This window comes from Amblyomma mixtum, chromosome 3 (assembly GCF_055824585.1).
Source record: "Amblyomma mixtum isolate Tamu chromosome 3, ASM5582458v1, whole genome shotgun sequence".
NCBI lineage: Eukaryota > Metazoa > Arthropoda > Arachnida > Ixodida > Ixodidae > Amblyomma > Amblyomma mixtum.
The window spans coordinates 57,005,579-57,027,386 of NC_143014.1; the positions used below are offsets into that span (position 1 = coordinate 57,005,579).

Sequence of the window (21,808 nt, forward strand, 5' to 3'; positions counted from 1 at the left end):
GCTTCACGTGCATAAAATGTGCTCAGTGTGCAAGAAAGCTCGTGCGCTCACCTTTAAGTCCACAAGCGTCAGCAAAAGTGAAAAAAAAAAAATGTGAAAAAAGTGAAGCGAAATAACCAGAGAGGCGGTATCGAACGCTGAGAATAAAAGAACAGCGCTACAGCACACGGAGCGAGGGGCGAAGTAGAGACACGCACGAGCACTGAACCCGAAAGTTCATTTAATCGAATGAAAGTAGACAGCCGTGCAGCGCGACTGCGAGTTCGGTTGTTTGCGCATCACTGAAGAAGGAAAGGTTCTTTTTTTGTTGTTTCAAAGGAGCGACATTTTGATACTCCTTCCGCGGCAGTGATATCCCTTCATTATATGGCTCTCTCTTTGCTATCGTCCTTCTAAGGCGAGCCTTAACGAACACGCTCTCATGTTAGAATCGACGACAGATTATTTTTCGTTGTGCAGATAATAACGCATTGAAACCCTTAACTCAGCAGTGATGCAAGCCAGGCGCCGGGCAGCGGGGCCTCCGCTCCTCGATTGCGGCCGTTCCCTGCAATGCCCTTGACACATCGACAGCGGAAAGGCGATTTTCAAGGTTAAAATGCCGGAACTGTACACGTGGGTGTACGTACGTACGTGCGTGCGTGCTGATTTAATCTGCTGAAGAGAGAGAACAATATCCAAGAGCACAGGTTACAAATGCCTTCGTGCAAGCTTTCCCCGTTTCTATCTCCTCCCAGACGCATGCTCTTCTTTTTCTTCCCTCTGCTACGCCGCCTACTAGCGGCGGACAGAGGTGGCTAGGCAGGAAGCAGACGGGACGATAGCTGTCGGAAGGACCGAAGGAAGTTTATGCTCCTCGGCCAGGGTACAGGATTACGTATACAGGATGATCGCATGCCTGCGCGCGGGGCACTTTGCATGACCGTCGGCGCCAGAGAGGGCGCTTCGTATAAGCACAGCACGCCGCGGCGCGCACTCCCGAAGGATCGCATGACGGCTCGGCGCGCACACCGCGCACTTCCTGCGTCGTATACCCGGCGTTCTCAACTCACTCTGCAGCATCAATAGAATCGCATCTGAACTTTGACACGCGTTGCCTTCCTCCTGTCAATAATTTGCAGTCGGTGCATATATGCTGGCGGCGTGATGGTCCTACATTCCCTTACCGTCTGGGTCAGCCCGTCAGACGGTCCCTTTCTTTTTCTCTTTCGCTGCATACAAGGGCTTTCAGTGAAGGAAGCATGCCGACTGAAGAGTTCGTGTTGCTCTAATTATCTGTTCATGAATTTTCGCGCGCACTCCCTCCGTCGTATTTTATTTTCCTCGTCTTAAAATTTCCGCGCATGGCGCGGTTTTCGGGCGGGTAACCAGAAAGCTATTCGATAAGCTCAGAGTTAGCATGTAAACCCTTATGAGAACATAATGAGAACTGGGGGAGAGCTGCCTAGATATACTGAGGGCTGCGAGTTAGGGGAGCAATTTTTTTATTATTATTTACAGGGGAGCATATCAATATGCTCTAAAGGGTGCAAAACGTCTCATTCCGCCCATATCTCTCGGGGGCAGATATCAGAGGAGCAGCATCACACACGGGCAGTTCTATTACTTTGCGCTAACTTTTGTTGTTACGCTCGCTTGCGCAATGGCAGGAGGGGGAAGTCGTCTAGTGCCTGCGCCTCCTGAGCTCTCGCCCCAGGGCGGAGGCTGCCTTTTAGATGGCTCACACGCCTCCAGCAGGACTTCCGCGCCGTGGTGGCAATCTGTGTTGCCCTGCTGTGTATGCAGGTCGCCCGCTTCCCCGCTTGCCGGCATTCTTCGCTGCGCCTTCCGAGAGATGACAGAGTGATGTATACGCGCTCTGGAAAGAAAAAAAAATCAAAGGAAATAGCGCCAGTGCCAAGGCAAGTGGCGCGCTCTTCGCATCGGCCCGCGGCATCGTTAGGCGCCACTTGTGCAATGCGCGTCGCTCGAGGAGACAGCCGCCGTATCGCTCGCCGAGAGAGATATCGGGCCGCTTTCCGGAATCCGTAAATTAGCCCCGAGCGGCCGCGCCGAAGGCACAAAAGATGATTCCCCGCTCCGTGGTATCGTTCACATTGTCCGCTGCCGCCCTGAGACTCATCGCACCGGTTGGCCCGCTGCGTTTCCGGCGGCTTGGCGAGAGCTATGTAGCGCTGTCGAAACTGGCGCCGATAAATGCCGCCATGCACAGCCTCCGAGTGTATTGTGTGAGTGGCCAGCAGCGCACTGCTTTCCGGAGAGTTGTTGGCTTTTTTATCGCAGTGCTTACTATCTCTCGCCCCTTTTTCGTGGACAGTGCTCAAACATCTTTTGCTCGATTAAAAGCCCGAACACGCGACAGGATACCGACCTGAGGGAAGCGACTATGAAGCATACACAAGCATTAAAGCTTGCGCCCTGTCATATCTACCAGCAAACAGAAAGAGAAGGAAAGAATGTTAGGGTTTTAGCGTAGTTAAACCGAGTTAAATCGTCTCAAAGGCAACCGCATGCAAGATCTTATCGTCAGCTGCTATCGGTCGCCGCGCGTGGGGAGGGGGGAGGTACCGGTTCCGCGCGTTGATGGAGCAGCTGCGCAAGGCCTCCGCCGCTGGCGCTCCGTCAAAGATTGAGGCTTCACACATACCCCGGGTTTTTCAGCTTTGCTAGCGAGGTAGTGATTTCGCACTAAAAAAAAAAATGAGAAGTCTACGTGCATCCGAAAGGGTACCTAGACGTCCCGATCTCATCCCAAGTATCTCTCCCCATTTCGCAGACGGAAATGAATCCTCAGTTCCGAGCAAAGCGCGTGTCATAGCCGTGAAACGGAGGGCACGTGACGTGCCCTCCGTGCGTCCCCCATGTTTTGCGCTGAAAGGACTGTTCATCTGATCCAGCGCCTCAGCGTATCACAAGGCGCAAAGGAGAGGCGCCTAAAACAGTACGCGAAACAGGCACTAGTTCTTGATATGCGACAAAAGCGTGAATATCGATCCAGCTTTCGCCCTGCGAGAACTCCAAGGTGCGGGCCCCGTGAAAAGCCAGAGCAGTGTATAAATCCACAAATCAAATTCCGCGTAATCTTATAATCCGCATAAGCGTATTTAGAACAAATCTCCGCCACACGTCGCACTTTTAATGCTTCGCACACATTGTTAGACTCATTTTTTTCTTTCGTAACTCAAGAAAAAGAGCTTAAGATAGGTTGGCTTCCGTAATTAGTTCCCTTCCTTCTTCACGCTGGAAGGGCAGCTACTCTTTATTTTGTATCCATATACTTTTGATTGCTGTTTTCATATTACTGAGCCCTTCGAAGTAATTAGTCCCGCAAGAGCAGCGCACTCTATTCCAAAGGCTATCAAAAATTTACGAACGCAGTGATTCGCTGTCCCTGAGACTAGGCACGCCGACGATGATTTCCGAATAGGGCCTCATGATTTTGTCCTTACTTATTCCGGGAAAAAAACGAAGCGCGGTGGCTCAGTGGTTATGGCGCTCGGCTGCTGACTCGAAAGACGCGGGTTCGATCCCTGCCGCGGCGGTCGCATTTCGATGGAGGCGATATGCTAGGGGCCCATGTACTATTGGGGACAAATATCTCAGGACGCATACCCGGGAACAAAAGTCGATAGCTCCGTTATTAGCTGTTGATTAAAGCCAAACTTTCTGAAATGATAGTCGGACTTGCTCCAGTGTGGTGCAGTGAAAGCAGATGCAGACGAAAGCAGAAAGCAGATGTTTGTTGGCTATCGTGACATCTATGGACATAGATCGCCTTTTCCACGTCCTGGAGACTTCTGTCCCCAATAGTACTGTGCGATGTCAGTGCACGTTACGAAACCCCAGATGGTCAAAATTATCCGAACCCCCCCCCCCCCCCCCATAGCGTCCCTCATAGTCTGAGTTGTTTCGGGACGTTAAACCCCATAAAACAAACCCAACAAATTTCATGTCAGGAATGAACTGATGAGTCAAATATAGCCTCTACAAGGCGAAGCCTGTCGAGGCGATAAAGGCGAAAAGCACTTTGGAAATAAAAAGAGACAAGCAACGCAATGAGGCGACAGAAGGCAGCTCGCACTTTTCCACACGGCGTTTGGTCTCAGACGCTAAATATTTGCAACAGCACCGAGTAGCACTGGCGATATGAGCCACCAGGGAAGAAGGGGTCAATGTGGCCTCGCTAGAGATGTCAATTTTGACGAACAGCGCGGGAACGACCGCGTTGCGCAGTACACGCAGACACCAGAGCGCATGCTGTTGCGGCAGAAGTTCGCCGCGAGCCTGTCGCAACAGCGCGACGCGTGAGAAACACCGCTTGCAACTCACCGCTCATGACGCAACGCCCCCGGTGTGTTCGCCCGTGCCCTAACGCGGGAAAACTCACGCAAGGCTAGCGTTCCTGCACGCCCATATACCCTTTAGGGCCCATCGGCTTCGGTGCATTGGACGCTGCCGAGCCTTCGTCGAGCCAGCCATCACTACGGGCAAGGGAGTCGGTTCAAACAGCACATAGTGCCGAATTGCCGACATTCTATATAATGAAACTCAGGACATGGCCACTGCGGCTAAGAAGTCGGCAGTTTCTGCTTGAAAGTGACCGTGATAATAAGTTCACGCTGACAGTTTCTATAGACAAGGCAACAAAAGCAGTTTTGCTTTTGTGTATTACCTCCACGTGTCTGTGATTATGATCGAGCCCTTTTTTATTGCTTGCTATCCATTTACTGTGATTATCATTCCTCATTTTTAATCATTTATTGCTCATTTGCTGTTTGCATTCTGGCATGTGCATTGTGTTCTGTATGTTGTGCATTGTGTACTGCGTGGCGTAGCAGTGTTTTTTTTTTGTATATTACGTCGTCAGCTCTTGTGCAATTTTTTCCGAGAGAGAAAACGAGTAGTAGGCGCCACTTTCACGCGCCAGCCTCAATTGCCTGTCCATGTAAAATAAAACAAAAACCCCACGAATAAAGAAACGAAAAGCCGATTGGCAGGCGTAAAGTGGTGGTCCTCAGTCCGAAACCTAGCACAGGGTAAACGAAAGGCGCAAAGTTGCGCACTTCGGAGTCTAACAAGGAGCCTGACAGTCTTCATTGTTCGCCAATATATCAGAGCATTCTTTCGCGCAGTGTTCATCGAAACAGCGACGCGCGGCCAGAAAAAGTTCCGCATACTTGGATGGCTTCGAAATCAGCCCCGCGTAGATAACTGGCAAGATAACTTCAAGCACACGTCCAGACAGTTATCTCGTTAAATGTTCGCCAGGAAGGCGAAGAAAAGAAACATTTGCGCTCTAAACTCTCAACGAAAAGAATCAAAGTGTCAGTGGCATCTCTGACGCGCAGATGGTTCTGACTCTCGGTTAGACAACGGTTCCGTCTGAGAGGCGTAAAAGGCTGATTGATCCTGGGAAGCATTCGAGGATTACTTCGGTGTGTTTGCACTTTACCGGGCAGGCTTTGCCGCGCATCCACTATCTCGGGCTGCGAGATTTCAGAGATTGCCAAAGGGCACAAAAAAAGGTGAACAAAAAACACCAGCAGATACGGATAACGACTGAGGCGTTCCGTTTATCTCGCCGCAAACTTCAGTCCAGCGGTAGCGACTGTAGCATACTGGAGTCACTGGAGGCCGCGCTATCAGTATCCGGCCAAGGCCTCGGGCAAAAGTTGAACTGACTCATTATCGACCGTTTTTTTTTTTTCAGCTAGCCATCAATACATACGGTTCGTGCAGTAATTTTTCATTGTGTTAGAGGAATATGCGGCATGTAAGTCATGCGTTTCTTACGGCTGCGAAAAACAGATTCTACTCCAATACGCCACAGGAAGCGAAATATGCAACACACGATAAACTCTACAAGCATGTTGTCTGGGTGGTCACGCCGTCTTCGGTGAATGCATACGTGGCGCCGCATCACGCAAATGGAGAGGCGGGGCCCGCCAATGACGCCAGTTTATTACGCCAAGGGCACAGCGGACATCCTGTCAGCTGCCGCCGCCGCGGCGTTCGCTATCGCAACGATGCACAGAAATTGTTCGCTATGGTCGCATGACACCCCGTCAAGATAAGACATATTGCAGTCCATTCCTAGGGCCTCGTGCTTTGCGATGATAGAACTTGTTTCGGATTTCGATTACCTCTACTAGGTGCACAGACTGGAGACAAAATAGTGAGCGCAGTGGAATTGTGGGTGCAGCCATTTAAGCGTGTACTACATGTCCCTAATACATGTCAAGTCACTGACACCGTACGTCAATACTTCTTTCCTAACAGAACTGCGCGAAGACGACGGGAAAAAAGAAGACACGAATACACACACACAAAGCGCAGTGTGTGTGTGTGTATTCTCTAACCATGAACCGACTAGCCCAACATCATGTCTTACTTCTTTCCTCCATTTTTTTTTTCTGAGTCGCGATTCTGTCAAACTACCACCTACACGTTTTGTTTGTTTGCTTGTTTGTTTGTTTGTTTGTTTTACGGAAATAAACAGCCCTCCGAAGTTTACAACTTAGTTTTCCGTTGTCAACTTAGTTGGGGCGTATATGTCGCAAACAGCTACGAATTGGTTGCCCGCCCATGGGCAATGAATGCGATCCACGTATGCGGTTTGTGCCATCAGAGGTAGTGGGCTCTCGGCAACTCTTTGCCATGTGGGCTACGATAGGGGCAGGAGCTGACCCTCTCGGCGATGGGGGACTGCATACACAGCGGTACCGTTATCACTTCCTCGCCTTGAGAAAGGCCGAAACGTCAGGCGATTTTTAACGTCTTCTTTTTCCATACCTTAAAATGTTGTACCAAGGACGCAGTGCACCCTCCCCGATTAGGCCGCTGTTCGTAAACAGAACGCGATCAAGTTTCAAGGATCTAGATAAGAAAGCTGTGTAACGAATGCGTAATAAATCAGCCACCGTGGATAAGACATTACCGCATTATTAATTGCAGCCTCACGCGTCTTTTCCACACGTAATCTTTCGCCATCCACGTTCTAATCCGTGAACAACCATTCCGGTGGCAGCTTATTGTAAACAGCTTCCTAACCCTCATATGAAGTTCGCCGACAATTCAAGCTCAGCACGAGGATAGAACGAGTTCAAAAAGACCGTCCACTGTCTCCTATAGATCGCCTAATCGCCGCCCAACCTCGGCTCCGAGTCGAAGGCCCTGGTCGCTCTCAAAGCGCGCTCTCTCCCGGGCTGAAATGGTCGATTCCATCTGAAAGGAATTTGTGAATCTTTTTTTACCCCTCTTCTTTGTATGCATGGCGAGCCTGACAGCCTAAGAAAACACTGACCCGAATAACAAAAAAAAAAAAAAAGAACAGAACTACAGCTCTCTCAGCGAGATCTGCGATTCCTTCTTTTCAATGTAAACGCTCCACGGAACAAAAGCGTGAATTCTCGCAGCATTTTTATTTCGCTAAGCTCACTTGAACTCGCTACTATCCGCCCATCACCGGCTTCTTTTCAGCTGTTTGGTTCCTTTAACAGGTTAAATTCCGAGCTCGTGTCAGCCTCAGGCTGAGTGGTCCTTTTTAACTGTGACGTGCAGCGCTAGTCTTTTTTGGGCACGCTTGACATGTAAAACAACGGCTCTTTTGAAATAGCTCCTGCATTCTCTAGGATGTATTCGCTTTACTTCCTAATAAGGAACCAAAAACGATAGCAGAAACGCAAGAAGGAGAGCTTGCATAAAAGAAGCCCTCGCGAGGGCTATTGCTGTCGACTTCATGCGCTGTTGATAACTTTTTACTGTATTTTCTTCACAATCTAACCCTCCCCTTATTGGCCAGCGCCATCCTTTTTCCCTCCAATCAGGACCCGAATTCTACCGTCGCCAGAGACACAAAGCAATCCAGCTTTATTAAGACTGTCTCTGGGGAATATTCTTTGTGGCCAGAACTTCTGCACTATCCCTGTTTTCGTCGCCTGCTTAAAGGACAACTGTGTAGGTTTTAGAAATCGACGAGCTTAAAAGGGTCGAATGTGTGAAACTTGAAGGTAACGCATGCGAAGTCCTTTTGGGCTAGCATTTGAAATGTTGACGTAATCGCCGACTAAAATCGCGATGGCCTTCCAGCTTCTTCGCAGCGCACAGCGCCAAGTGGGGGCGCATCATGACGTCATCGAAGGGGCCGGTACATTTCCAACGCGTAAACGCTTGCTTCAAGAATAAAAACCAACGCCACCCAAGGCAAAGATCACTGAACGTTGTTTGGCAGCATCCAACAAAGCACGGCAGGGTGTGGTTGACGGCAGCGAAAATTTAAAATCTTACCTTCCGTGATATCACACCAAGCTTCTCCGCACTCCTTTGGTGCTGTGAGAAGAAGCTTAAAATTTAATCATTGATTGCGTCATTATTTTAAATACTAACGCAAAAACATGTGGAATGCTTTACCTACAGCCTATACAGGTTTCAATCCTTCAATAGGGCGGAATTCTCGAAAAGTGGGGCAGTTGTCCTTTAATGCAAGTAGCTGGACGCCGCATACTAAAATCTCCGTAAAATTTGAGGTAATCACCTCTTGCTTCGGGTGAAAGGCGCGAAAGCCTGCGTAAATGCACTCTTCCAGCTTCTAGGCTCCTGCAACGCTGTTTCAACTCAATCATTGAAAATTTTAAAAGCCGAAACGTTCTAGTTTTCACTGCCGGCGTCCCTCATCAACTCTGCAACAAATCATACAAGGTGTTTGTTGTGTCCCCTTATTGCTTTTGTGTGTGTGCGCCCCCTCCTAACGACCACTCGCATTCCCCTCCTAACGACAGTTCGCATCCCCCTCCTAACGACCACTCAATCCCCCTCCTAACGACCGCTTGCCCCTCGTCGCACGCTGTCGCCGGATGCCCCCCCACGGTGCGCCCCCGCACCCTCCTCCTGTTCTGGGAAGCCACTCCCTCCCGTGGACGCTTCTCAGCTCCCTCCTTTCTTCGGGCGGCCAGTTCGGCTCCTGCCTCGGTCGACGCTGGTCGCACCCTCATCGGCTTTAAATAAACGAAGTCTAAAAGTACCGTGTGCGTCTTTCGCTGCATTCAACACAGCGACCGGACACGACAGTGGCGACGAGAAAGTGGATTCGACCCGCGCTACGCAACGCTATTGACAAGCCATGGCTACGCGAGGGTTTCCCAATCAGATACCAGAGTTCAACGGCTCATCGTGGTCATCGTGGGTTGGACGCCTTCAGTTCTACTTTGAAGCTAACAACATCACAGACCCAGCCTTGAAGAGGGCCAACCTGCTGACGCTGTGCGGGGAGCAGACCTACGATACTGTCTGCGCCCTTATTCAGCCAAGCACACCAGCGGCAGTGTCTTACGACGACATCGTAAAAGCGCTGCAAAAGCACTACGACCCAAGGCCATCCGAGGTCTACAGCCGGGCTCGCTTCCAACGACGAGATCAACTGGGAGGAGAAACTGTGAGCGCCTACGTAGCCGCGCTCAAGAAGCTCGCTGCCGACTGCAATTTTGGAACGCTGTCGACAACAGCTACCGGGCAGGAGGGAGACGCAGCTTCTTCTGCTAACACCACCATGCTTCCCTTGGACGTGATGTTACGCGACAGATTTGTGTGCGGACTGAGTGACGAGTCACTGCAGCAGCGCCTGTTCGCTGAGAAGGACCTCACATTCAGCAAAGCTTACGACATCGCCGTTCGAGCGGAGAGCGCCGGTCACCAGCAGAGAGGGATTCGCCGGAACACCGAGCCGGTACACCAGACAAGCAACCAGGTGCGCAAGCCTTCTGTTGTTGTAAAATCGGTCAAAAAGGCACAACGCTGCTGGCGGTGTGACGACCAACACAACCCCCAGGGATGTCGATTCCAGTCAGCCACGTGTAATTTTTGCCACAAGCGAGGGCATATCGAAAGAGCATGCATTACGAAACGGAGACTTGCCAAGATAAAGTCACCTTCCCAGCCTAATCACAGCGTCAACGCCTCAGAGAATACGCCGCTATCTGATCTCCATGGAACAACATCAGCAACACCATCTGTGTTGTACGACCTGAACACCATGAATCTCGGCACGCGACCGAAGATTTTTACAGAAGTAAGCGTACATCACCAGCTGATTAAGTTCGAGGTGGACTCCGGCGCAGCCTGTACTCTGATCAGTGAGGACACGTTCCGAACTTCATGGCCATCTGACGCACCCGCCCTGCAACAAGACGACACGCACCTGCGAACGTGGTCAGGACAGAATCTGCCACTATTGGGCTCTGCCAACGTGCAGGTTAACTACAACGGCCAGACCCATACGCTACCTCTGCTTGTTGTGAAGGGCACAGGATCAAGCCTTCTAGGGAGAAACTGGTTTTCTCCACTAGGCGTGATGATATGCATCAAACTCTCAGCGTACGACTACGCTCTGGTCTACCGCAATGGGAGTAAACATCAAAACGCCGATGCGCTAAGCCGTCTGCCACTAGACGCAACTGTTGACGAACCATTTCCACCAGGAGACGTTCTGATGTTCGAAGCACTGCCAGAACCTCCGCTTACAGCAGGCACAGTTGCAGCATCTACGCAGAAGTGCGCAGCTCTCCGGCTAGTTTACACAGCTGTTCAACAAGGCAACGTGCATAAACTCAAAGGGGACAACTTCGACGCTTACCGCAGGCGAGCTACAGAGTTGAGCACCCATCGCGGCTGCATCATATTTGGGTCCCGAGTTGTGATGCCGAGAGAACTACGCGCACAAGCTATGTCATTCATCCACGCCGGACATCGGGGCATCGTTGCAATGAAAAAGTGTGCCAGAAGCTACATGTGGTGGCCTGGCATTGACAACGACATCGAAACAGTGGTGCGAGAATGCAAGCCTTGCCAGAGCAGCCGGAGCGCCCCGCCGAAAGCTCCTGTCCCAGAATGGGAAAAGCCAGACACACCATGGCACACACTGCACATTGATTTTGCAGGACCAATTGAGGGCTGCACTTTCCTTGTGGTCGTAGATGCCTACACAAAGTGGCTTGAGATAAGGCAAATGGGACAGACGACTTCGGCAGCAGTCATTGACAACCTCCGATCACTATTTGCAACGTTCGGCCTGCCGCGCAAGGTAGTGTCGGACAACGGAACACCGTTTGTGTCTGCGGAGATCCTCAAGTTTTATCGCGACAACGGGATCTCATCAGTTACATCGGCCCCCTACCACCCAGCGACAAACGGACAAGCCGAGCGCTACGTAGCCGAGCTAAAACGCGCCCTTGAAAGAGATCAGACAGGCTCGCTGCAGCGCCGCCTTGCGCGCTTTCTCTTCAAGCAGCACACGACGGTTCAGAGCACAACAGGCGAGACCCCCTCGAAAATGATGTTCGAGCGTGAAATGCGAACCCAGCTCACAGCCATCCTCCCCGAGCCAAAGGCAGAGACGTTCCGGGAAGAAAAAGCAATTCCGCGCTGCGGCACGCTTAATGAGGGGCAGCGCGTCCTCGCCCGACAGTTTCTGAAAAAGCCACGCTGGGAGGAAGCTACAATTGTCAGACGCATAGGCCTGCGCTCTTGGCTCGTCAACATACATGGCACAGTAGCACGCCGACATCTCAACCAGCTGCGTAGATTTACGACGCCGTCTGAGAGCTGTCCGCCAGCGAAGAGAACACGTGCACCATCTTCCCACATAGCCTGGCACCCCTTCCCGGAAGAAGAGACTTCGCCCAGGACAGACCTAGGAGACACAGCGAACAACAGCCAGCCTACAAGTGTTTCTCCCCCGAGCGCACAAAGCCAGCGCGCCTCCACGCGTGAGCGCCGACCCCCTGCACGATACCAGGCAACTTTCTAAGGGGGAAGGAAGTGTTGTGTCCCCTTATTGCTTTTGTGTGTGTGCGCCCCCTCCTAACGACCACTCGCATTCCCCTCCTAACGACAGTTCGCATCCCCCTCCTAACGACCACTCAATCCCCCTCCTAACGACCGCTTGCCCCTCGTCGCACGCTGTCGCCGGATGCCCCCCCACGGTGCGCCCCCGCACCCTCCTCCTGTTCTGGGAAGCCACTCCCTCCCGTGGACGCTTCTCAGCTCCCTCCTTTCTTCGGGCGGCCAGTTCGGCTCCTGCCTCGGTCGACGCTGGTCGCACCCTCATCGGCTTTAAATAAACGAAGTCTAAAAGTACCGTGTGCGTCTTTCGCTGCATTCAACACAGCGACCGGACACGACAGTGTTCAACCAAAGATTTTACACAGTTTTAAAAAATAGGATTTTTGAGTCAGAAGACCGCTTTTTCCGGCATAGCATTGTCAGCTTTTTGGTACATTTAAATACAGCTAAGACGTGCAAACTAGCAGGCTGGTTAACTAATATTCAATAGTTAGCTTTTTAGCTATTACTGTTAGGCTCCTTAATTATTGAGAGGCGTGTAGCCCACCGTAATTAATATTCATGTCAGTTTTTATCATTTAAACGCGGTTACCTTCAGCGTTATGGCCCAACAAATTTCGGCTATTTCGACGAGTTACGCACACTGGAGAGGTTGCTTTGCCTGCGAGCTTGAAAGCGCGTGTATTTTGGCGCGATGTAGCCAAACTTTCTTGGGCCACAGCGCCGAAGGTAACCGCCTTTTTGAAATTCTAAAAATTGATATGGATATTACTTACGGTGCTCTATACGCCTCTCAACAATTAAGGCGCCTAACAGTAATAGTGAAACGGTTAACTTTTTAATATTGGTTAACCAGCCTGCTGGTTAGCACGTCTTAGCTTTATTCTTATATACTACACTGCTGACAATGCTATGCCGAAAAAAAGGTGTTTTCTAACTCAATAAGCCTATATTAAAATCAATTGTGTAAGTGAAACACCTTGTATATTTAAAGTGCTTTTTTGCTCTAGCCAAATACTGTCAAACCAGCTTCTGGAAATTGTTTACTTGTGCGACACCGGGCAGGGATCGCAGCGTCCGGAGTCATCGAAAATTATGAATCCGATTGACGACCGATAGGACATTATATTAGTGACGCGATCTCGACGAAATATAACCGGTGATTCTTTTTAATCTTTTACAGATTTTTATTTTTAAAATCGTCAGAGATACGTAAGTGCGATCTGTGCATGTGGACTGTACAGCAATGCCGGCATTAATATGCACCCGATATAGCTCAATTAACAAAATATTAAATAATTAACCTTTTATGCTTGTTTTTCGGGCGCAACATTAATTGCGATATTGAAGGCCGTCAACATTGAAGACGAGCCCAGTTTTCTATTTTTTTTTTTGGTCGACATTGTGGTTCGAAATATCGAGCGACAAAAATACGCTTATGAAAGTTCACTTTGGCTTTCCCGTGTTGCACATTTATAGAATGGCGTCGCTGCACGCGGTATCGTCGCCGAAATCGCGTTAACTTCTACATCCTAAAATACACAAACTGCGTCTCTGCTAGCTGCATTAGAAATGCAAGCGACGCCATTATACCAATGTGCTACGTGGGAAAGCCAGCTTAACGAGCTTTCAAAAGCGCATTATTTGCCTCCGGTATTTCGAACCACAAGGTCGATGAATGAAATTGAAACAGTGGGCTCGCCATCGATAATGACGGCCTTCGATTTCGCCACATAACTGCGCCCTAAAACCAACAATTTTAGTTAATCAATCGCCTGTTAATTCAGCTCGGCACCGACGTATTTCTCAAAATTTTTAAAGTAAAAAATTGTAAAAATTAAAAAGAATCACCTGATATGTCGCGATGCAGCGCTGCATGCTGCGCTTGGAGGTTGGTGGGCGGAGAGACAGATAACCACGTGATCGCCGGCAAAACATATATCCAGTCACCTGAAGCCCGTTTAGTTCAGGTGCCAGCACTCTGCATATACTGCAGTTAAAACGATGCGAGCAGCGGATTTATTCTCTCGCTTTCCACCTTACCTTTTCCCCATTATATACCGCGATCCTTCCGTTGCATAAAACGGGAAGTCGGACTTGCGGGAAGTGACTTTCTTCTCGTTAAAGTCAGTCATGCAGGAAAACGGCAAATTTTCACTTCACCATGAAATTTCCGCTGTCTTGTAAGCACACAAATAGAAACAGCTCGTCTGCTATGCGATTTCTTTCGTCCTTGCTGTAATTTTATTGCGTTTTATAGAAATGTTCTCTCATCTTCGTTTTCCAGAGCTAATAATTTTATGCACAAATAGATCCACACTGGTCAGAAGTCAAATAAGCTCGAACGCATCGCTGATAAAGCGGGCGTCGTCAAGTCATTGTGCCTTTCTTACATGGAGATACCAACCCGGTCGCCACACTGTTCGCTCCTCTTTTTTTTTTTTTTCGTTTAGTAGTCAGTGCTTGACAGCGCCTCCGAGAGGACAGTCAACGCAAATGGTGACCAAACTTAGGAGCTTAGCAAGCATGCCAGCCGGCTGATCCCAGCTCGCATAATCGCGAGCGGCCGATACGCACGCCATATACGCCGGGAGAGCGGTATAAGTATACACACGGCTCAGGCCTCTTGTTTCGTGGCGCAGGCTGTTGGCTCTCCTGCGAGCCAAGGGTTTTTCGCGCATGCACAGCCGGTGATTGGCTCCCCTGTTTCTCATGCGCCTCGGTGGCCGTAGGAAGAAACAGGGTGTGCGCGTGCAGGTCGTTATGACAACGCGGCGCACAGAGCATCGTCCTCCCTCGGCGTCTCTCGCGCGGGACAAGCGGCGTGGTCGACGCTGCCGCTGCATCGACCGCGGCGCGTGGATCTCAAATGGGCCGTGTCCAACAAGCCGCCCGACGACCACAGCTGTCGGGGCCCCGGAGGCGCGCGAAGGCGTCGGCGCGCCAGAAAGCACGTGCGTGTGTGTGTGTGTCCGCCGCCGCCGCGCAGCAGCAGAGCACGCTTCATTCGCTCTCCAAATGGACGTCATTGTTTTAGCAGCCATTGTTTTCCCACAAAGGTTCGCCGCAAACTACTACCTCGGCTTAGACAAAGCGGCGGCAGCGCTCCTTTTGACTCAACCCTCCTCTCGTTCCCCTTTCACCAAGGATTCGTGTAATCTGCACGCTTTCCGAGGCGCGCCCGCTCGCGTCGACAAGCGTCTGTCACGTTCAGGCGCTCGTGCATGGCCCGCCTTGCGGCGGCGACCGACGTTCTCGGGGAGGATTTCTTACACTAGCCGCTCCTGGGGGCTTTGTCCTGCCCTTCCTTGTTGCGAGTGGCGCGAGATAGGTATCGCACGCTTGACTATGCGGCTAAAGATTATGTACGATCGTTGTCCGGGCGTTCGGGAGTCTCTCATGCGACATTGACTGCGGTTTTTGACGACATACCAGCGTACCATGTTAACGGAGTCGTGGCGGCGCCGTACTGTGTGATGTTCGAAGATGTGGGCTCGATGCCGGCGGTGGATACCCCGTTTTGGCAGAGAGACGAAATACAGGGTTCATTGCGGAGCGCACGGGTCTGCAAGTCAAGCCAGACATAGTGCGGAAAACTCAGCTCATGGCATGCGCAGGACGCATTGCAGACTGCAGGGAAGCAGGCGGACAGAGGGGGGTGGGAAGGTGTTGGATGGAATGGCGGCAGCATTACCTGAGCCAACTGTCGCACGGTATGCATTATGCAGAAATACGATGCAAAATACCGGACAGAAAAAAATGCAAGTTTAGTTATGTTGATTCTTAGCAGCACATAAGCCACACTGCGACAAAGGATTTAATATCGCCGGCTTTATGACCTCATAAAATACATCGCGGGCGTATGTCAGTCAATCTTCATTGGGAAAGTATGTGCCTTTATTCAGCTCGCAGAGGTAGGCGCTCCCATACATCGCATCTGTCCTCACAGCTTGCTTTCACAGCGCGCGTTTTCATTTCCAAAAACTTGCAAAAGTTCGATACAGAGATTTTTTTTCCAACTTCTGATTTGGTGTCGGACCGGCATGACATTTATTAAAGCTTCAGTGCAGTTCTTGACATGCGTCATCTACTTACGCCCAGACGAAGACAAGTCCCCTTGTCGAAACGTTGGCTCTAGCAACCTGAGGTTTTCCCCTCCCTTGTTCATTTTTGTGATCGCAAAGGACCATCAACCACACCCTCTCTCTACCATGGACTACAATAAAAAAAGTAAAATGAACTGTTGTTCTCACCCCCGCTCAGATTAGCACTTTCAAGGGTGCTAGAGAGCCTCCAAAGGCAGCACTTTACATGTGCGAAATCGGGATTTCGAACGTAGGGGTTCTTCGTCTCACATAGCCGGTGCGTGAGAAACAGTAAACAAAGCGCAATTCAAGCTCACTTTCGACTACTGCATGCGCGCAACACTGGCGAGAAATTTGCTCGGCAGAGCTCGCACGGCTCAGGCCAGACTCATATGGAGCGCCAAGCTCATCAGTTCTGTGTGGTAAGATCGTAAGATGCTAACTCTGCATCTTGTGTAACCCTTGCTCTTTTTAACAAGTTTCGCTGGCGTATAACAAAATATAATATATATTGTATCGCTATCACTGTGATGCTCATTAGCTTATAAATACAGGATTTCTTCTGTGCAGTGCTAACTATAGCAGCCGCTCCAAATCATTTTTGAAAGCATGGCAGCCACACTAGCTCGTAATATAAAAATTAAACACTGCATTGCTCCGCAAGGAGACTTCAAGGGAGCGCATTTTGAGAACGTCCGCAAAACAAGACTGCTGATATACAATTTCGCTCAGCATTTAAGCTGATGCGTGCTGCTCCCATTGGTTCCAGGATGAAATGCGTCGCCAAGCACGCTTTCGCCAGAGATAGCTGAGTTCCTCGTCGATGCGCCTCTCCTATCAGCCCCCCGCGAACACTCGGCGCAGTGATATAAGCAACAACTGTCTTGAGACAAAGCCAGCTTTCACGGCCGTCTATCGGACGACGTCTATAGCCCATCCGGTGACGCCCGATAACGCCGGATGCCAACGGCAGCGGTGCGGGGAGGGGGAAGCGATGATGCGCAGACCACGCGGCGGCCGTCGCCACCGCCCCCCGTCGCCCCGCGCGCTCTCAACCACGTGACGAGTCGGCCAAAAAGACGACGCGCGAGGTGTTGATCCGCACAGTTCGCCGTGGGCTGCTCTCGCGCGTACGAGAAAACAATGGAGGTCCGCCGTCAGCTGTTGCTCGCCGCTCTGTTGCTGTCGTCTACAGCGTGCGCTCTGGGCGACTGGCCCCAGTGCGACGCGCCGGACGGCACCATAGTCAGCTTCGAGGTCGACGGCTGCAAGCCGCCCGGCACCTGCATCCTGAAGAAGGGCACCCAGGCCAACGTGACCATCCACTTCAACTCCAAGGTGGTCAGCCAGGGCGTCCACGTCAAGGCGTACGGCGTGTTCCACGAGGTGCCCCTGCCGTTCCCGCTGCCGCAGCCGGACGCCTGCAAGAGCGGAGTGGCCTGCCCTGTGCAGGCGCAGGGCAGCTACAGCTACCGCGGCTCGTTCCCCGTCAAGTCGGCCTACCCGTCCATCTCGCTGAACGTCAAGTGGGAGCTCATCGACGACGCGAACAACAACCTCGTCTGCCAGCTGATCCCCGTCAAGATCAGCAGCTGAGCCTCGTCATTGGTGAATGCGACTCTGGGGTGCCGAGGGGTGTGCGGAAGCCGTCGCGCGAGCTGTCCATCGCACTGCGCTTAAAAAATTAAAACAGATTTTAACTTTCTTTCGAGAGTGCTCTTGCTTCTCTAATTCTGGACGGTTTGTTAAACCTAGTGTCAACTAGGTTCAGCACTCCCTCCCAGTGTCAGTTACAGCTACTGCCGACCCTCCGGAGACAGCGCGTTGCAGTATTTTTCGCACGGGGAAAAGGCGGTGTGTAATGATAATGGACAGTAGTGGGCAAGAGTGATGCCAGTAAAAAGATCGCTATCCCGATGTCACCCGCGCTGTCGAGCTTCACCGTCGCAAACGGACGCGGGGGTGGTGCGGCGTTGAAAGACTGAACCAATGATTTTATTGCAATAGGAAATGATTACCGTGGGACGGTAATACATGATATAGAAGTCATGGTCGCACTATTGAGCGACGGTGCAGTAGTTCGCTCGCGGACAGCGAAGGTGAACGTGTGCCTCTGGTACTGTTCAGAGCGCGAGGATAGCTGTGCATTTGTTGCTCGGCGACGGCACCAGCCCGTGCGAAGTGATATCTAAAACAGCACTGCACCTCTCTTTCAGCCTGCTCCTTGCCCAGAGCGAGTAGACAGATATACTTGTTTCCTCAACCCGCGTCCGTGCTTTTATTTTCGGGCTTTTCGTTGCATTCATCGCCCTAGGTGCAATTATACTCGCAAGATTTGCACGATCAGCCGCGTATAGTTTGCCTCCGCACTCTATACACCTAATGGAGTGTTCAGACTGGGGAAAATGCCCAGTGCCCAGTAATGTGGAAAGCAATGCACTTTCGCATCACTGATGGGGACAACAACTGTTTAAGGCCAGAAATAATTTGAAAAAGCTGTGTAAACCAGTCTTGAGACAATTAGACCAAAGGGGTGTCGAATTTAAGCAGCCCGTAGTTAGCTGTGCAGTGACCGCGATTGCAAACTCATCTGGAGATCTCAATGCCTAATAATACACAACAAATATCAAGACGCACGGTGGGAAAGCACGCAGAACACATAATTTAGTTATTAAGCGCATATGACTGGGACTAGAGAAAGTGCTGTTATCAACTTATTATTGCGCAATGGACCACTTATTATACTATACACACAATGTGCAATATACCTAAATCACTAGATACCAATTAGCCTCCTGCGTTGCCTTGTTAACGCATAACTGCATGGTGTGCAGATTTGGCAGACAATGGAAAAGGAAAAGGCGGTAGCCTTTATCAGCGCTGCTCACCACGGAATCGTTGAAAATAATAGACTAACCCAGCAGCATAATTTACTTAATGCATAATGCACGTGCTTTGCACGTGCCTTTCGCTGTCCTTGTGCTCGCACTTGTACCGAACATGGCTCACTGCTGAGCCTGCTTCATCTTTCCACACAATTTTTCGTTACACTGGGGTCTGACTGAGCCCTTTGTGTGGGCTTTATCTACTACCTCTCACATGTAGATAAGGCCACTTCTCGTATGTGCATATCTGCATGTGCGCCTTGTGCTGTGGCGTATTATTTGTCTTCCATCATTCCCTCTCTGTTTGCTAGCGACAAACGACTTGGCACATACAGATGAGTTGCACTCGAGAAACGACTTGGACGTTTAGAACGTTGACTTGTGCTTCCAGGTGGAAAGAGATTGAAACTTTTTTAATGCGCAAGCATTACTTGACTCATGCGTGGCGTGTACAGAAAGTGTCCACACTTTTTGTCCACAAAGTAACTCGGGTAAGTTCGGAGGACCACCGCGCAAGCTCCAGCCAATCGGAGGAAGCTCGGTTAAGCTCGGCTAGTAACTCGGGTAAGCTCGGGTAAGTTCGGAGTAGCGTCGCGCCTGCTGCGCGAGGATATAGTGCCTAGAATACTGGCACTATAGCGAGGAGTTGCTCGGAAAGAGCGACATGGGTCGCACAATGCTGTGACAGGAACAGCCACCTGCCAGTGCAGTGGGGCATCGCTTAACCGCTGCATCACTGCGTTGGTAGTGGTATGAGGACTCGCCGCCATTTGTGAATGTCAAGTAGAGAATGACCAATTCTGCATATATGAGCATTTACCCACGGAACTCCGAATGGTGCGCGGTTTGGTGGCCGACGCGGACTAAGTTACACAAACGCACAGAATACCGCAGACATAATTAACCACAAACGCACCAACGGAAATAGCAGTAGTGCACAATTCTTTAGTATTCAAAGCACGTAAGGAGCCGTAAGTGCCCCCGTCGCTTTTTTTTCACTGTGCCTCTCGATACTCGTTGTATAATACCATGTCAAGCGTAGCCAAAAGGGCTCCTTTCTCGGTGGCGCGGGTGGCTCAGTGGTTATGGCGCTCGGCTGATGACCCAAAAGATGCGAGTTGGATCCCGACCGCGACGGTCGCATTTCGGTGGAGGCGAAATTCTAGAGGCCCGTGTACTGTGCGATGTCTGTGCACGTTAAAGAATCCCAGGTGGTTGAAATTATCCAGAGCCCTTCACTACGACGTCCCTCATAGCTTAAGTCACTTTGGGACGTCGAACCCAAACCAAACTAGACCAAAGGCCATCAGATACCGTGAACTCTCGTTAATTTCAAGGCACGTGACTGAAATCTCTTAAGTAAATGTCACTGTCAGTTTCTTTTGATAATCTGCGGAACGTTGTCTGGCTGACGAGTAAGGATAGAATGCTCCCGGCATGAACTTCGACATCAACATCAGCATCGTCCTTTGCTGACTTCTGTACAGAGACTCGAGATTGCATATCGGCCAGTACTAGCTCGAAGCTGTTTAGAGCACTGAGAAAGAAGGAAAGCGTCTTTGAATCGACGCAAATTATGCCAAAGAATGGCAGATCCCTTGCAACAATTTGAGCGAACAACCTCTATTAGCTATCTTCGATTCGGAAGGAGATGCGAAGATAACACGTGACGCTTCAAAGAATGTTATATGTTCAACCCTCCTGCAGAGATGTAATAACTCGTGAAATCTAGTACCTCACGCCTCACGTGGTATGGCTACAGCTCAAGGAAGGTACCCTCAGAATGAGGAGGAGGCTATGGCGGCAGTCCAAGGATGCGAGACATCCCGTCCTTTCTCATACGGCCAGAAATCCGTTCCTGAGAGAGATCCTCATTCACTAATTGCAACCTCGAAAAAAACCCATACCCAGAAATTTTGGACAAGCACGTTTGTTTAACCGGAAGTTGTTTAGGAACGCAATTTTTTCGCATATCGTAAGACTACACCATCACAATCAATATATCCGCAGATCCCTATTCGGATTCTCTCTGGTGAATATTGACCGACGGTTTAGCTACATACGTGGTTTTTGCCTAAGAGATATAGTATGCCTCTACTATCTCTCTACAGATTTGTTTACCATTTCTATCCACCAGTGACGCCTCAAGGGAGTCCGTGCTAACTGACGGGTCATCTTTCGATTTACTTTCTTGAGATTGGCAGCTCAGTGCAAGATTAGAAGTTGCCTTCCCCCCACCGAGCTAAAGTGCGCACTCGGGCGCACACTAAGACATCTGCCCGTTTACCAGTAGCAGTTTCTTCCAGAAGGCAGCGAAATGTGATAAACCACATTCTTCGTGCAAGTGGTGAGCCTGTAGCTGTGTGGCGTACCGTACTCTGCCATCTTGTTCACCCGGTTTTATCCAGCCTCCTTTTAACGGCGGCACAAAGGCCACCAACTCTGTTCCCAGCTGTGAAAAAAAAAAAAAAAAACAGCAACATTATACTTCGGCGCGAGTTTCTTTAGTCGGTGCAAAATACCTTGAAGGGAAGGTATAGCAGCCAGCTTTTGACGCCGCGAAACCACATATCAGCATAATCCGGTCGTTTCTTACCCTGTCTGATCCCAGTCAAAACATGCTCCGCCAAGCGGACGAGATGGGGCATTGAAAACACAGCTACCATGAACTTGGAAATCTGCCCTGACTTCAACACGGTGATGGCTTATGACTTCCGTAAAGCTGACGTGATGCAAGCGATTGCCAACCCATCCTTCGCCACCCTCGAATTGTCTAACTCGTAACCAAGAAGGGGCTTCTCCGACCAGGAGCTGTAGCCCCAGGTCGGGCTAGTGCTATAGTGACGTGCTAGTACAACGGTGACTGTCGTTTTCTGTCCGACCTTTCACTGGTTTGGGTCATGTGCACGCGCATCTTTGTGCGAGTCTTTTGCCTCTTTTCCTGAATGAAATTTCACTTGATAGTCCAGCCTCTCTCCTGTTTTCTTCTCATTTTCTGCGTCC

The 21,808-nt window shown here is 50.5% G+C and overlaps 2 protein-coding genes across 5 annotated transcripts in view; both read left to right on the top strand.

Annotated features, from left to right (window-relative positions):
* Positions 1-21,808, top strand: part of LOC149350274 (uncharacterized) — a 297,408-nt gene that overhangs the window by 270,812 nt on the left and 4,788 nt on the right. Inside the window, exon 1 of one of the 4 annotated variants that reach the window (XM_089579275.1) lies at positions 19,178-19,379. The exons of the other annotated variants lie outside the window; for them this stretch is intronic. Coding sequence (XP_089435401.1) covers positions 19,222-19,379 — 158 coding nt within the window. The 5' untranslated portion in view covers positions 19,178-19,221. Of the gene's footprint in view, positions 1-19,177; positions 19,380-21,808 lie in introns of those variants that run through there. 4 annotated transcript variants of the gene reach the window in all.
* LOC149350277 (NPC intracellular cholesterol transporter 2-like) lies at positions 16,919-17,625 on the top strand. The gene has a single exon (XM_089576865.1). It carries the CDS (start codon positions 17,064-17,066, stop codon positions 17,514-17,516), a length of 453 nt encoding a protein of 150 aa, XP_089432991.1. The 5' UTR covers positions 16,919-17,063; the 3' UTR covers positions 17,517-17,625.